Consider the following 14,531-nt stretch of genomic DNA (forward strand, 5'->3'; position numbering starts at 1 on the left):
AGTCCATATAACACATAAGAGGAGATTTACTACAGGCTCTGTGCAGGTACCAAGGCAAAAGCATAACCCCAATCAGGAGAACGCTGAGGACATACTGCTATGATGCAAGCGTATTTTCAATACTCAAATGCACACACATGCAGTGTGTATGCACATACAGAAACAAACCGCATATCTAAGCTGCATATCTAAAACTGAAATAACCTCAGATGACACAGTTTTAAACTTCATTTAGGTTCAGTCATTGAACCCATTGAATCTATCTACAGTAATGTCTGTTTACATGACTTCAGAATTGAGTGTGCAAATAGTGATTAAGCTCTCTTCAGCTTCCAGCTTTTGTATTTTGTGTAGCATTGTGTATTAAAATCTTTATTAACACATCCAAAGAGGCTACAGCCTTTGAATTAGACATTCAGCATGTGGTTTTTGTTTTTTTAGGACATGTTCTGCAGGTGAATTACAAAGTGAAAATCAGACCCCTGGTAAACATGAGCTGACTTTATGTGCTGACCAAACAAATCATCAATAATTCTAAAATCATCAATGAAAAGCAACTCAATTCTCCAACTAGCCTTTTCTGGTCTTGTAAGTTTATATCGAGTGTGTTGCGTAGGCATGTGTGCCTGTGATGCTTCTGTTTGTATGCTGGTGGGTATGAGCACAGTGTGAGAGCCGCATGAGGGTAATCTCATCTTCACTTCAATGGCTTCTGGTGCCCACAAAAGAGAAAGATCTTCACAAGGGCTGAGTCTATGTAACTCCCATTCATTCAACACGACACTGTCAGGAACCTTCAAAAAAGTGACCCAAATCAAACTGGTCGTGCCTTACAGGAAACAAAAACAATTCGTGACAAACATCCTAACCAGCCACACATGAAAGTGAGCGTGAGACTTGGGAGAGGAGCTGAAATGCAGAGAAAATTCATTGGAATAAGGAATGAGCTTTGAGGTGGACAGCCCTGTAGCATGTGAGTGAACTTTACAGAAGGGCCAAAGCAAAAGCAAAAGTCACATACACACACTGACGCTGGTCAAATACCAATTTCCTCTCTACATATTCTCAGCACCAATGTAAACCTAGAGCTTATGAAGAGAACTTGGTCAAAGTCATATTGGTTTTGAGATTCACTGAAGGGAATCAATCCTTGGCTCATGGAGATAAAGTAGTCCTACTTTCCTTCTGCTGAGCGAAGTCAACTCAAATTAACTTACTTTCTGCAATGACCGACTGAGTGGGGATTAGAACACTGTATTAAAATGAAGCATCTGTTCCTTAACGGGCAGAGTGAATTGCGCTCCTGTCCATGTCAGTGCCGCAGCATCTGAGCTGCTTGGCCGGCAGAACTAATTTGAACTGTGAATCATAGGCTCATCCACAGGTCAAACAGCCCAGAATGAATCATACGTGCTCATGAAAAGCTGCTCATCTTTGAAATGTTTTTTCACTGGATGAACCAACAAGCAAACAGCATATCAAATCAAGACAGTTTCCTCTGTGTGTCTGTAAGTGTTAAACATGCATCACTGACTGTCATTGTACACACACTTTCTCGCTCCAACACCACACCAGCAACAACTCTTCAGGCTGTAATAACTTTTGTGTGTTTGTGCAGAGAAGATTTTAAATATGGTACCTGTCACTATTTGTCATAGTTCAGGTTCCTTCAATTGAATTGTTAAACCACTTTAAAAGAACAAGAATCTATCTGTATATAATGTTTCATTGTCAAATAGCATTATCTCATCTCATTGTACTACAAAGTAATGTAATATGCTGTTTTGGTGTATCTACTTTATGTAAAAGCATTGAAATCAACATTATTTGTGTGGTAGAAATACAATTTTTTTCTACTTTATTTCCTGATCCCTACTTTGGGATCCATAAACAATGCATATGAACGTTTAGCATTTAGTATGTGCAGGTGGAGAGAGCTACAGTTGCTGTTACCATGCTGAAGATAGCATGGTGACAGCAACCTCTGAATACTGAGACAAAGGGTTGGTATTTTCGAGAACAGAATTTTTTCAGTTATTAAAAAGTGTTGTGGCAGCACCGTACTGTAAGTGTTGTGGGAAGACTTCAAGTTATGCTCGGGAATAAAACATACACTACAACACCACAAAATGAGCCAGAAACACAACAGCGTGGTGTGAATACAGGGGAGTAAAATGACAATTCTGTGCTGCAGAACAGCAAGAACAACACCTGCACAAAACTGTGCATGCACACACACACACACACACACACGAGGGGCCGTAATCTCTATTCTCATTGCAGCTCATACAGTCAATCGTGCAAGATACAATTATGCCCAGTGACCAGGGATCACCTACAGGAAATGAAAAGCATAACAAAACAGAGTTGAAAAGAAGAAAAATAGAGAGAGGATTGCCAAAGGGGAATATTTTCAGACACACTATGGATGTGAGGGAAAAGGAAATTCAGTTTGACAATACAATCGGGAGACGCAGACAATTTCATCTTAACAGTTTACAGGTGGAGGAAAGACATCCTGTCCACTGAAATACATGCAGTACTTGCTTAAAAAGCCATGAGGCACTGTGCATATTTAATTTTATTGCGACTGCAAGCCTTCAAAAGAAAGTCTGTGCCGGATGAGCTAGAGCCACAGACATGAACAGGTTTGGAAGTACAGACCAAAGCAAGACCAAATGCTGTACACGTGTTGGTATTATCGCAAACACGCATGATAGCAAATGTACATACGCAACACTAAATAGTACATATTTCATTTACACAACAGCCAGTGGTATAACAGGTTGCCATGGTAACCTTTCTGACCTTCACTTCACAGCCTAGTGCGATTAATGTGTCCAGAACAAAACTATCCTTTTGAGCAACAACAACATCTTGTCTTTTGTCATAACTGGCCACATACCTCTTCCTGAATCAGTGAGTTCCATTCTTATCAGTATACTATAATGACAATAATAGTACACTACAATACGGCCTGAGCATAGTGACTCTGTTCAAAGCAGGATTTCTGTCTATTCAGAAAGCCAATTAATACTAGGTAAGACAAAACAAAATAAACAAAACAGTGGGAACAGACTCAGTGGAGCCAACACTCTGATGTTATCAGTACATACATATATGACAACATACTAGATGGTGAAATATGTGGTGGTGCTGAGTAAAACTTTACTGAGTAATACTTTGTAGTCTCTGTTGGCCGGTGAATAGCAGCAGTGGCAATAGTGATTAGCGACTGCAAGCAGTTAGAGGCAGTAAAAGCTTAAACCCAATTACAAAGAGGTTAAGGTGAGGTAGTTGGTGTTTCCAATGCAGTGGCAGCCCCTCACTAGCAAAAATTTAGCAGCAATAGTAGCAATTAGATGAAAGACGACACCTCAGTTGTTGTTTTTTTATTGGTTATACATAAAACTATTTTTTTTTAAATGATTTATTCCTGCCTGAACCTTTGCTATTACAGTAGCTTAATTCACAGTGAAATACAACATAGTCCATTTACGCACAACACAACAGGCCGGAGCTTCCCTCTTTCTATGAAGCAGTGCAAGTATTGAAACAATTAGCAGACACACATTATCAAAAAATGGAAGAATTACACTTAGTGAGAGGACTGATTTTTGCTCACCTCTATTGCTGTGTGTAAAAATATTAAACCTACCAGCAACATACCATTTCATTCCTTATAAGAGGAGCATACTATTTATCATGTTCAGGAGCACAGCTTATCTGTTGTTTGTGACATGTCAATGCATCGTCCAAAAAGAAAATACTCAATCATCTTCATGCCAGAATTACTGATTATATCATGATGATTTGGGACAAAAATCTTACCTTAGATTGAATAACTAAAAACAAAGGTCTTGACCTTTATATAACATGATTGCACACAGGCCAAAACATTAAAAAAAGTTTTTTTTTAAATATATTTACTCTATGATGGTAATATTAAAATATCCTTGAAAAATAAGATATTACTGGCCCACCTCTAAAAGACGACACAGGTATTCCTTTTTGTTCTATTTATTTATTAATTTCTCAGAAAATACATTTATTCCCACCCCTATTTACCACAAAAAAATCCAAACAGTACTGTATTCCCACATGCTAACATAACATCCCAGAAACAAACAAACCTGGCAGCTACTGCAACAATCCTAAAGGTGCTGTTGCAACATCTGTAGGTAGGTTTGTTTTCCCCAACTCATATCAGTTTGATGTTTAAGTTGGACCATAAGTTCTTGTGTGACTAGATATAATCTTTTGACTGTAAAGTCTGACTTTTATTAGTGTAGAGGAGCACAGAGAGCAATGAACACAATATAACAGAAACATGGCCTTACCTCAGACTCAAGGTCAGTCGTTCATCTTTAGCCCTAAGCAGGTCGCCTACTGAAAATGTGGCACTGCCCAGGAAGCTGCTCTGTAGAAGAAAACAGAGAAAAAAAAAGCCAGTTAACACGGGGCAAAGTGTTTCAGCAGCACACAAACAGTTAAAAAAACAAAAGAACAATCAAAAAAGACTATGAACAACTCTTTTCTTCTTTTGATAGTACCATAGAGGTGTCAGAAACAGGTGCCAGACATAATGTGTCAGAAATCACTTTGAACCCTGTGATCTAACAAAGCAGAAACATTCTCTTGGCTGTGTGTGATCAGGTTGACACAAGGCACAGGGGTGTACAATCCACTCTCCATTTTTGTCTCTCTTTCACCTTCTTTCCCCCCTTTCTCGCTTCTCTGACAACATGTGTTTGCTGCAGGCATGATGTGAACAGGGGGTGTCAGCGCACGAGAACTGGGTCATGGAGAGAGAGGTAGGGAATGAGCCCATCAATAACGAAGAGAGATGATCCACATTCATAGAAAACACACAAACACACACACACACACACACACACACACACACACAAACTCCCTCAATGGCATGCCCAGATGCACGCACATCCACACATACGCACATAATAAACTCTTGCACCTGCAAGAAACACCATCAACATACTAGCTTTAGCTGCAGGAGGGGTGGGGTAAGGCCGTGCCAAGGACACAGGCTGCTCTCAAAGCTAAAACACAGGGTAGGTGATTAACAACAGGTACAAAGGTGATTCCACATATTTCATCATACTGGGAGAAAAACAGATCTTAATTAAAGTATCTGCATCCTGTTCACGCAATCTTCAGTGAGAAACTGAGATGCTACAGTATCGTTTCTATCCCTTTCATCAACAAAACTTGAGTGTTTTTCTTATTCCTGGGCTTTCACAATTGTGCCGTTAATGGTTCTTCGAACACTGAAGTGACAATACGAAACAAGACAATTTGTGTCTTGCCTCCGTCTGCTCCTTAAGATAGCTGTCAAAGGCTTTACCTTGCCTCTGAAGATGAAAACTGGATTGTGTCTGTTTTTGTAATGAATGCAAATTAGTTTCAGGCTCAAGCAACACCAGAAGGCTTCCACACACTCCTTGGATTCTGCAAATAGTGCTGCAACTAACAACAGATTTCATTATTGATTAATCTGCTGATATTTTTTTTTGATCAATCAATTAATCGTTTGGTCTATAAAACATCAGGAAACAGCTAAAAATCCCTATCACATTTCCCTAGAGCCCAAAGTTAAGTCATCAAATGCCATGTTTCTTCTGACCAGTGCAAAACGATATTCAATTTACTATAAGACATGGAAAAGCGATAAATTCTCACATTGAAGAACCCAGAACCATCAAATGTTTGGCATTTCTACTTACTTAAATTATTAATGTATTATAATGATAGGAGCAGACTAATTTTCTGTTCCACAAAATAAAGAACAGAGTACAAATAAAGTCAGCTGCTGACATACTATAACAAGACTAAGAATAAGCCATGCTAGCAACTCTGTTTTGAACAAAATATTAACGTCAGCATGCTAACATGCTCACAATGACAATGCTAACATGCTGATGTTTAGCGGGTATGATGTTTACCATGTCCAAAGAAAAATATAACCTAGGATGATGGGAATGTCATTAGTTTTACAGGTATTGGGCTATAAAGCACACTATTGGACCATTAATAATTGTGACGTGATGGGGGTGAAAAGTCAGGTGATCGCCAAAATGATTACAATTCATCCTGAGTGAGACACGAATGTGTGTACCAGATTTCATTGCAATCCATCCAAGCCACAAATGTTAAATCGACGGTGGCACTAGAGGAAGTCAGGATCAAGAAAGTTGAGAAAACATTGTATTGGGATGTCCATAAAATCCACTGGACATCCAGTAGTTGTGGAAATATTTCATAGGATAAGTGAAAACTTTGACCTGCTGGGGCACTACAGGAAAGGTCAGGGGGTCACCTAAGTCTTTAGGATTCATCCTCTGCGAAACAAGAATAACTGTACCAAATTCTGTGTGCAATCCGTGTGATAGCTGTTGGGATATTTCACTATAAGTGAAGGAGTAGGAATTATCCTGTGGGGACTACGAATGTCTGTATAAAATTTCATGGCAATCCATCCAAAAGTGGTATTTCAGGCTGGGCCAAAGCTGTAGATGAATACACGGACGGACAGATGGATGTACTGACTGACTAAGGATGTCAACAGTTAACTATTAATCGGTTAATTGCCAAGAATATTTTTGACCCTGTTACGCATGTTATTCTATTGGTTAATTTGCATACACAGTCCGCTAATGGCTCGACAATTATGTATTCACAACATCAGATATTCTTTTTCAATGGATAAAGTACTGGTGTAAAACCAACTTCTATAAAGAGTGTTGCATTACAGGTTGTTTGTAGCACTAATGTTGCTAGGCTAGCAAGTGTCTTAAGGTCTGTTTATAGTGAGTGTGTTCGAGTCAGTCAGCACTAAAAGTGTTTCGTTAGTCCAGTTTAACCTGCAGGAGTTTCTGAAGGCTCGTGTAACGCATTTTTCTGCCAGGAGGAAATAAATTCATGATGAGTGAAAACAAGTCAAAAGTGCCTTACGACGTCTCTACTGCAGAAATGGAATATGTCAAGCTGCCGAATACCACTGTCACATATGATAAAAAAGACATACAGGCAGTCTTATAAATGCTAACTGCCAGAGAAAATAATTTTTGACTGCTTAGAAGAACATGGTAGGAGACTATATTATATCATCTTATATTCGTATCATTATTCATAAAGCATGGTTACATTATGCCATTGAGAGCCACTGTGAATAAACACATTGAAAAACACTTTGAGGGGAAGAATGAGCTAAAAGTCAAGCTAGCTCTGACCACCTACTGCTGCACAGCTCTCACAAATGAACATTAAATCACAACTTTTCTTAAAAATTAACCAGTTATCAATTAATGGGAGTCAGTCTGTCGAAAGCAAAATTAACCGAAACTGACACCCCTATGACTGACGAATGGGCCAACATTGCAATCCCTAGATTCATGCAATTAGCATGGCTAAAAAGCATGACAAAGGTCATGTAACAGTGTCATAGAGCTGGGATCATATGGTAAGTGTGGTTAATTGAGCATGACTAATGAGAGCTACAAAAGCACCCCAAAACACGGCAAAGCTCACAGGTCACATGACTGTTGTATTCCCTATTATAAAGTCATCACAGACATGAGTGAGTGATTTTGTGGCTTTATTGGTTTAGATTCAGTCACTCATTGAAAATATTTGGCATTGCTCACTCGCATTAGTTATAGTAACTTGCTATTTTCTTCACCTTTAATCTGTCTTTTCTCTTTATTGTTTGGCTATTTGTATACACTTTTACCTTTACTCTTGCTTCCTCCCTCTCCCCACCACTGCACTGCTTTCTCTCTCTCTCAACAGACTCCTATATCAGATAAAAAAGGGCATCCTGTCTACTGACCTTTTCTCTCAATCATTTCCTCCCCAAGCATTTTCCAGCTACCCCATACAAATCCCCGTATGCTTACGGCAAAACACTGCCCCAGACACATTCTCTTGCCCCGGCAAACTCACAAGTAGACACACACGCGCACACGCGCACACACAGAGAGAGAATGAGGAAGAGACCAAAACACAAGGTCAGTCAATAGTGTTAAAATGGAAAGAAAGCATAACAATAAACACTATTGGGAGATAGTGAGAGGTTCAAAAGCAGCTTGAGGTTGGTCAAATTCCCTAAGAAAGACACACAACCCCAAGCATCATATTCAGTTACAAGTCTATGCAGCACAGTGCCATGTCCTTATGAATTAAACAGAGCCAGGATCCCCAGTAGGCACCACTTAATATGCAATACAACGTCATACTCGTCCACACTGACGTATCATGGCCAATCCCAGTTTGCCCTGATAACCCAGAGCACAAGGCACAGAAGGCCATTACACACTGCAGAGGAACATTATATCCCCATGTAGCCATTACTTGCAAGCCGGTACAGAACGTCTGGTAAATGGTCTTAGAAATCCATTCCTTAGCATCTTTTTATGGCCCCTCACGATGAAGGCTTTAAAAGTAATGAAGCTCTGGAGACCGTCTTCTTACGCAAGATCAAAGTGGCTGTACCACAGAAAATGAGAGAAAGATGGGGGCAAGAGGAGGAGTGGAGTGAGAAAGGAAGACAAATGATGCTCTTCCAGGATCATGGAGGATTGATTATGATGGTCTCGCTCTGTTCCCTCTCACATGCTCGGGCTCTCTCTTTTTTCTATCTATCTTTTCGCCTGCTCTTGCTCATTCCCTTGACTGGTTCTATTGGCCATGCCGGTTTAGGACTATGAGAAAAAACTTCTGATCTATGATTTCCTTCACTAGTTTTAAAAATAAGTGACAGTTGCTTGCCAGCAAGGCGTTTAACACAAGCGCAGAGACAAATACCTAACGAAACACAAAAAATGCTCTCAAAACACACGTGCACAAAAGATCAAGCATAGACAAAAAATGAATGACACTTGTGCAGGAGCACACAGGGCCGACATACTGTACTGTACATCTGCAGGCAATTCCAAGCACTTGTCTGTGGACCTTTGAAGGCCACAGTGTCTGCCCATCACTTGGCAGAAGTAAACGGTCCAACTCAAGCTGTAGATCTATTGATTTTTTCCACGCCCTAGGTGACAGAGTGACACACACACACAAATACACACTAACTATCTTCCCTTCACACACATACACACACACACAAGTTTGTGCAGCTATCCTTGTTAGGACATTGCATTGACTTCCATTCACTGTGGATAGCCTAACCGAAACCTTAACCATAACTGTAACCAATTCATGCCTACCCATAACCTTAACCACAAACTCAGAAATGACGTTTTGCGTCATCAGGACCGGGCTTTGGTGCCCATGAGGACTGCTGGTCCCGACAAGGTCAGTGTTTATGCAGGAAAAGGTCCCAATGAGGTAACATAAACACACACATACACGCAAACGCACACTCACACACACACACAGACTGCAGAGAATACCTGGAGGAGAGGACATTCATTCTCATGCAACACCAACAAATGACATTTTATATAAATGGCAGCAGTGACAGTTTTGGCCCTTGTTGAATAATACGCATCTGGCAAACATTTATGAATATAAACAGATTTATACCAGAGAGGTCAGTAGTGTCTACATGAATACACTGTTCCTTCACTACAAATAGGGCTTTACAAATTGGCCTTATTAAGTCATTAGAGATGTCATGACATGCCATTTATGCAAACATGCAAATTTGTGCACAAATTGTGGACACAGTGAGTTTAAACACACACACACACACACACACACACACATATATATATATATATATATATATATATATATATATATATGTATATATACAGAGTATGATCTCACTCACAGATACAGCATATAACAACATATAACAATACAAACACACACACACACACACACACACACACACACACACACACAGAAGGAAGTCCACTTACAGTTATGGTGCACACAATCCTAGCAGCAGCAAGCAAGTAAGCCAGTGAGACAGTCAGAGGAGAGCTTTAGAAATGAAAGTCGACAAAAAGAGAGTATAGAGAGAGACGACAGAAATAAAAAAAGAGGGCGCGAGAGAGAGAAACAGAGATGTTATGTCTTCCTTCTTCTTCTTAATGAGCTCCAGGACGGTCTTCCTACATATCTTCCTCCAGTCCTCAGTTAGAGGAACTCCATGTATACATTATATTCGCTCTTTACAGAGCAGCAGGCACACTGGCTGACACATACATTGTAAACACGCAAACACACACACACACACACACACACACATAGACTCACACTGCAGCCTCCGCTGTGACTGAGAGCTGGCTAGAGTGAGCTACCGGCGCTACCGCTGTTGCTGCTGTGGCTGGCTTGACAGTAAGCGAGACCAGCGAGAGAGAAAGGAGGAGTAAACCACAAGAGGGGAGGGAGTCGACAAATACAAGCAGTCGAGGCAGAGTGGGGGAAGAGGGAGGTGGAGGGAACACAGAAGAGGAAGAGACAGAAAGGAAGGAAGACAGACAATTAAAGGGTAGAAACCCAAGATAGCAACACAAAAAAGGGTAGAGAGATATAGAAGAATATAGAGGAAGAGAGAGAGAGAGAGAGAGACAGAGTTGTGTGTCACACCTCGGTTGCAGCTTGTGACTCAGATGGCCAACAGGAAAGAAACTCTTGTTATGGCTACTTGAATTAACATGAATTCCGACCGCACGGTACAAGGTATGAGTGTGTGTTCACGTACAAGATGGATAAACACTTCAAAACATATAGCGTCATACTTGAGAATCACACAAGAGGCCTGGTGAAACACTCACGCTGTTTATACATTTTAACCAAGTAAGATATTTACTGACACATGCAGCTGCCACTGAGAGAACACCGAGACAATAAATCCACATTGAAACACCAGTGACACCAAGCTTAGGTTTTAACTATCTGGGCTCAAACCTTGGATTAAGCAGGGTTTAATTTACCCGTGCTGACACAGGAGGATGACTAATACTGGCAGAACAAAGGACATGCTCTACACTAGCCCTTATCACCCCGAGCAGGTATTCAGACAAACACAATGAAACATGCGCACAAACATTTAAGTGCACATGCATGTGCGCACCCGCCTATACACACACTGAGGAGACACTAATGTAACATTTGTAAGTACACATTAACTGTTGATGTAAAAATACACAGAGCACTGGAGGTCATGGTAATGAGGAGTCAACCTTTCGTAATATGGGAGGTGAGGTGTGGAATTATAGAGTGTGGGTGGAAACACTGGATTTGACTATTCTTGCTGTCTTCATTACCATGAGGATTGATGACCTGGGTGCCAAGTGGAAGCCAGGGACAGATAGTGCGTGAACTAAAACCTGCCAAACGATTACCCCAAATGCTTCTCACTCCGCGAACAAACTGCTTACTCTGACTGTGCAACAGTATTCATGGGCATCTCTGCTGCTGCCAAATCCATTTGTTCAAATTCAGTTGGTGACTGCTCATTTTTTGTCAATGATGACAGATGAGTGTTTTGTGCCCTTTTCGCATGCACTCCCGCTCTAAATTTCTGCGTACAATTGGAATTTGTTTGAATCTTACATGAACAGTAATGTATGTTAAATAACAACATGCATGGAAAATCCTAGATCAAAGCTTGTTCAAAATATGAATTGAGCACACTGAAAACTGGCATTTTTTTAATGCCCCACTTTGAAGTTCAAAATGTTTGATTTGACATATTTTAGAATATTCAAACTATGAGTTCAGGGATTGGTCTTACATTCAACACGGGGAGCTACCTACAGCAGTGCACATTTCCTGGCTGTAAAATGAAAAGCCTAAGCACTCCTTAATTCCTACTTTTAAGATTTTTTTTTTAACCAACATTCACAGCTGGTTGAACACTATCACTGCTGCACACGCGTGCACACACATACACACACACACACACACACAAACACACACACACACACACATTATTCATGGACTTTACATGAATCTATATAGAAGCTGTGAGCATCGGACGTGTTAGCCCATGGTGAAAATCACAGAGGTTTTCCTGGGACAACCAGTCCACCCCCAAACCCAGACAAGCACAGACAAAAGCAGTCGGTATTGTTTGCCCTGGGTGATCTGATGTTCTCATTCTTAGCCGTCTACCCTCGACATTGTCCTCGCATTCTTCCCAGACTTATTCTTTTCATGGCTCTCTACCTTGACCTCATTCCCCCGCTTTTGATCTGTTAAAAAGAAAAAAAAGGAAGGTCTGCAGACAGACAGAGACGCAGTCAGACCTGAGCTCACCCCATTTTGCCCTTCCCAAACTATTTCTTCATTACATTACCACCATCTTACATGACAGGGATGACTAACAGGATTGATATTGTCCCTCACTTATGTAAAGGCAAATATATGAGCTTTGATGTAGTGGTCCACTGCATATAATCAGTTAAGGGAATTTTAATTGTTCCAGTCTGACCTATGTGGAGAAAGCATAGGCTCCAGATGCTGTGTACTTCTTGTTATGCTATTCATGCAGGTCCTAAGGCAGTGTGTGTGTGTGCGCGCGCTCCAAGCGATGTGAGGCAGACTTATCTGACTGTGATAATACTGATTTGTACTTAGATACAAAATACTTTGATGTGTTCTTCTAGTGTTTTTTGCCATTACATGCCTTATTAATCGTTTGTACTATTTTTGTCTGCTTTATGAATAACTTTTGAAATGTATCAAAGGCACCAAATGCACCTACTGTAAAACAAAAAGCATGGCTCATTGTGCAAACATGAAACTGAAACAGGGGAGATGAATGCCTTGTGGGTCTGATTTCGATAAAAGAAAAGTTAAACTTTAATCTTTCTCAACTTTAGTAAGATTATTGAGTGTAAAATTGTGGAAGTGGGCTCTTAATTGGCATAGCTTTCCATGACTTAACTTCTATGCTCACATAATTCAGTGATAATTCTTATCTCACTTTTGAGTCAGACAAGTGCAAATTACCATGAGAACACATAGGGGGGGGGTTTAAGAAAAATCCATATCTAAACTAAATTATGAAGTGGACTACAAGGAACAACAACAAGGGATACATTAATGTGCACTGTTATTAAGAACTAAGATTAAGAACTGAATCAATATTTTAATATCTGAGTGATATTAAAACTGCAGCTACACAGCTGCAGTGGTGCAGTTGTGTCAATACTAAATGCTTCTGGTAGTTTAATTAGCCAGCTGTTTGAGGAATTCAGCTCACTGTGCTGAAATATGGGCTACAGTGACAAACAAACTCAATCATTATCCCAACCTATTATGCCGTCTTTGATAGTGCTGCATTGAATATCAAGTCTCCAAATTTTGGGGTATGGAGATTTTCTATTGAATGAATTTACCAGTCTCTCCAGGGTGCTATTTTTACCATTGTATATCTGCAGTATGCCAGAGCAGGATATTTCCTGAGACTGTGAAATTTGCTTTTCAATCAGATAATGACACAATTCATGTGTGCTACCACAGACAATTCAACAAAATCACATACCATCCAAACGTTGTGCACAAAAGAAGCCAAAAGAAAGTATGGATGATCCTTCCTGTCAGTGGCTGTCATTGATAGTTGAATATGTTTAGTATACTGAAAATACAAGTTCTGCAATGAAATATCCCGTTGCTTCTCAAAAACATTCAGAATGACACACTTTCTGCGCAAAAACTATAGAATCCAATAAGATATTTTTGTGCCTGACTCAGAGACTTTGTGAGCACTCAAAGGACGCTGGACCTTTTCAGCCTGAAAGGTAAATACTCACTGAAAGCTGACTTCTGAGAGACAGTGGTTTCCTCCAGGGGAAACTCCTTTTAGCATTTCTTCTCCTGCAGTTACTGTAAGTACAGCAAGATCTATAGAGCGGTGTATGATAAACGCTGCAGAGCGACAGACAAGTTAATATTCCTCTTTCTCACAAAGCAGATTAAGGTTCCTGAGGACCTGTGATTTTCTGTCACAGCAGGTAAACAAGAGGTGAGAAAAAGCAGCAATACGGGCTGAATGTTCATACCTGCTCACACACACATTCTTCAGCTTGTCAATGCTTGCCTCCAAACAAGAAGCCCTTCCTACCACTCTATTGCTTTCTCACATCTCCCTCCCTCTACTGCTGCTCTTTCTTACTTAAGCTACGTCCTCTTGGTGTCCGTCCAACTATCAGGCAGAGAGACAAGTGCTATGCAGGACTCCTCCTCCTGATAAGGATGTGCTTTAGTAACATTCAATTGAAAATCAGATTCCTACTTCCTTTTATATCTGTCCTGCAGACAAAGCTGCAGGTAGGAGAAAATGAAACTCACGTGGCAAATGCAGTACACTTAAAACACACTACCAATGCCCCCCCCCACACACACTCTCAACTTTGGTCCATAAACTTTAATGGCTAACCTCACTGCAGACTAGGTGATAAAAATTAAGGCTCCCTTCACTCACAGTCTGTAAACATGACTTGGTAGCAGGTCCAAAGACAGTACAGCCCTGTTCAAATCCCCTCGATTGACTTGAGTGCTATATTTAAATTACAGCATGGCAAACTTGAGCTGTTTTGATAAGTGTT

The 14,531-nt window shown here is 40.4% G+C and overlaps 1 protein-coding gene across 8 annotated transcripts in view; it reads right to left on the reverse strand.

The window, feature by feature from the left end:
- The window catches only part of inpp4b (inositol polyphosphate-4-phosphatase type II B), a 263,968-nt gene that overhangs the window by 97,456 nt on the left and 151,981 nt on the right, over positions 1-14,531 (reverse strand). For 4 of the 8 annotated variants that reach the window (XM_067584920.1, XM_067584918.1, XM_067584919.1 and 1 more), the window contains one exon: positions 4,341-4,420. In XM_067584920.1, the coding sequence (XP_067441021.1) occupies positions 4,341-4,420 (80 nt within the window). Of the gene's footprint in view, positions 1-4,340; positions 4,421-9,890; positions 10,201-10,230; positions 10,306-13,736; positions 13,798-13,985; positions 14,005-14,531 lie in introns of those variants that run through there. The other 4 variants (XM_067584925.1, XM_067584928.1, XM_067584923.1 and 1 more) reach the window with 4 other exon arrangements.

This window comes from Thunnus thynnus, chromosome 3 (assembly GCF_963924715.1).
Source record: "Thunnus thynnus chromosome 3, fThuThy2.1, whole genome shotgun sequence".
Classification (NCBI taxonomy): Eukaryota; Metazoa; Chordata; class Actinopteri; order Scombriformes; family Scombridae; genus Thunnus; species Thunnus thynnus.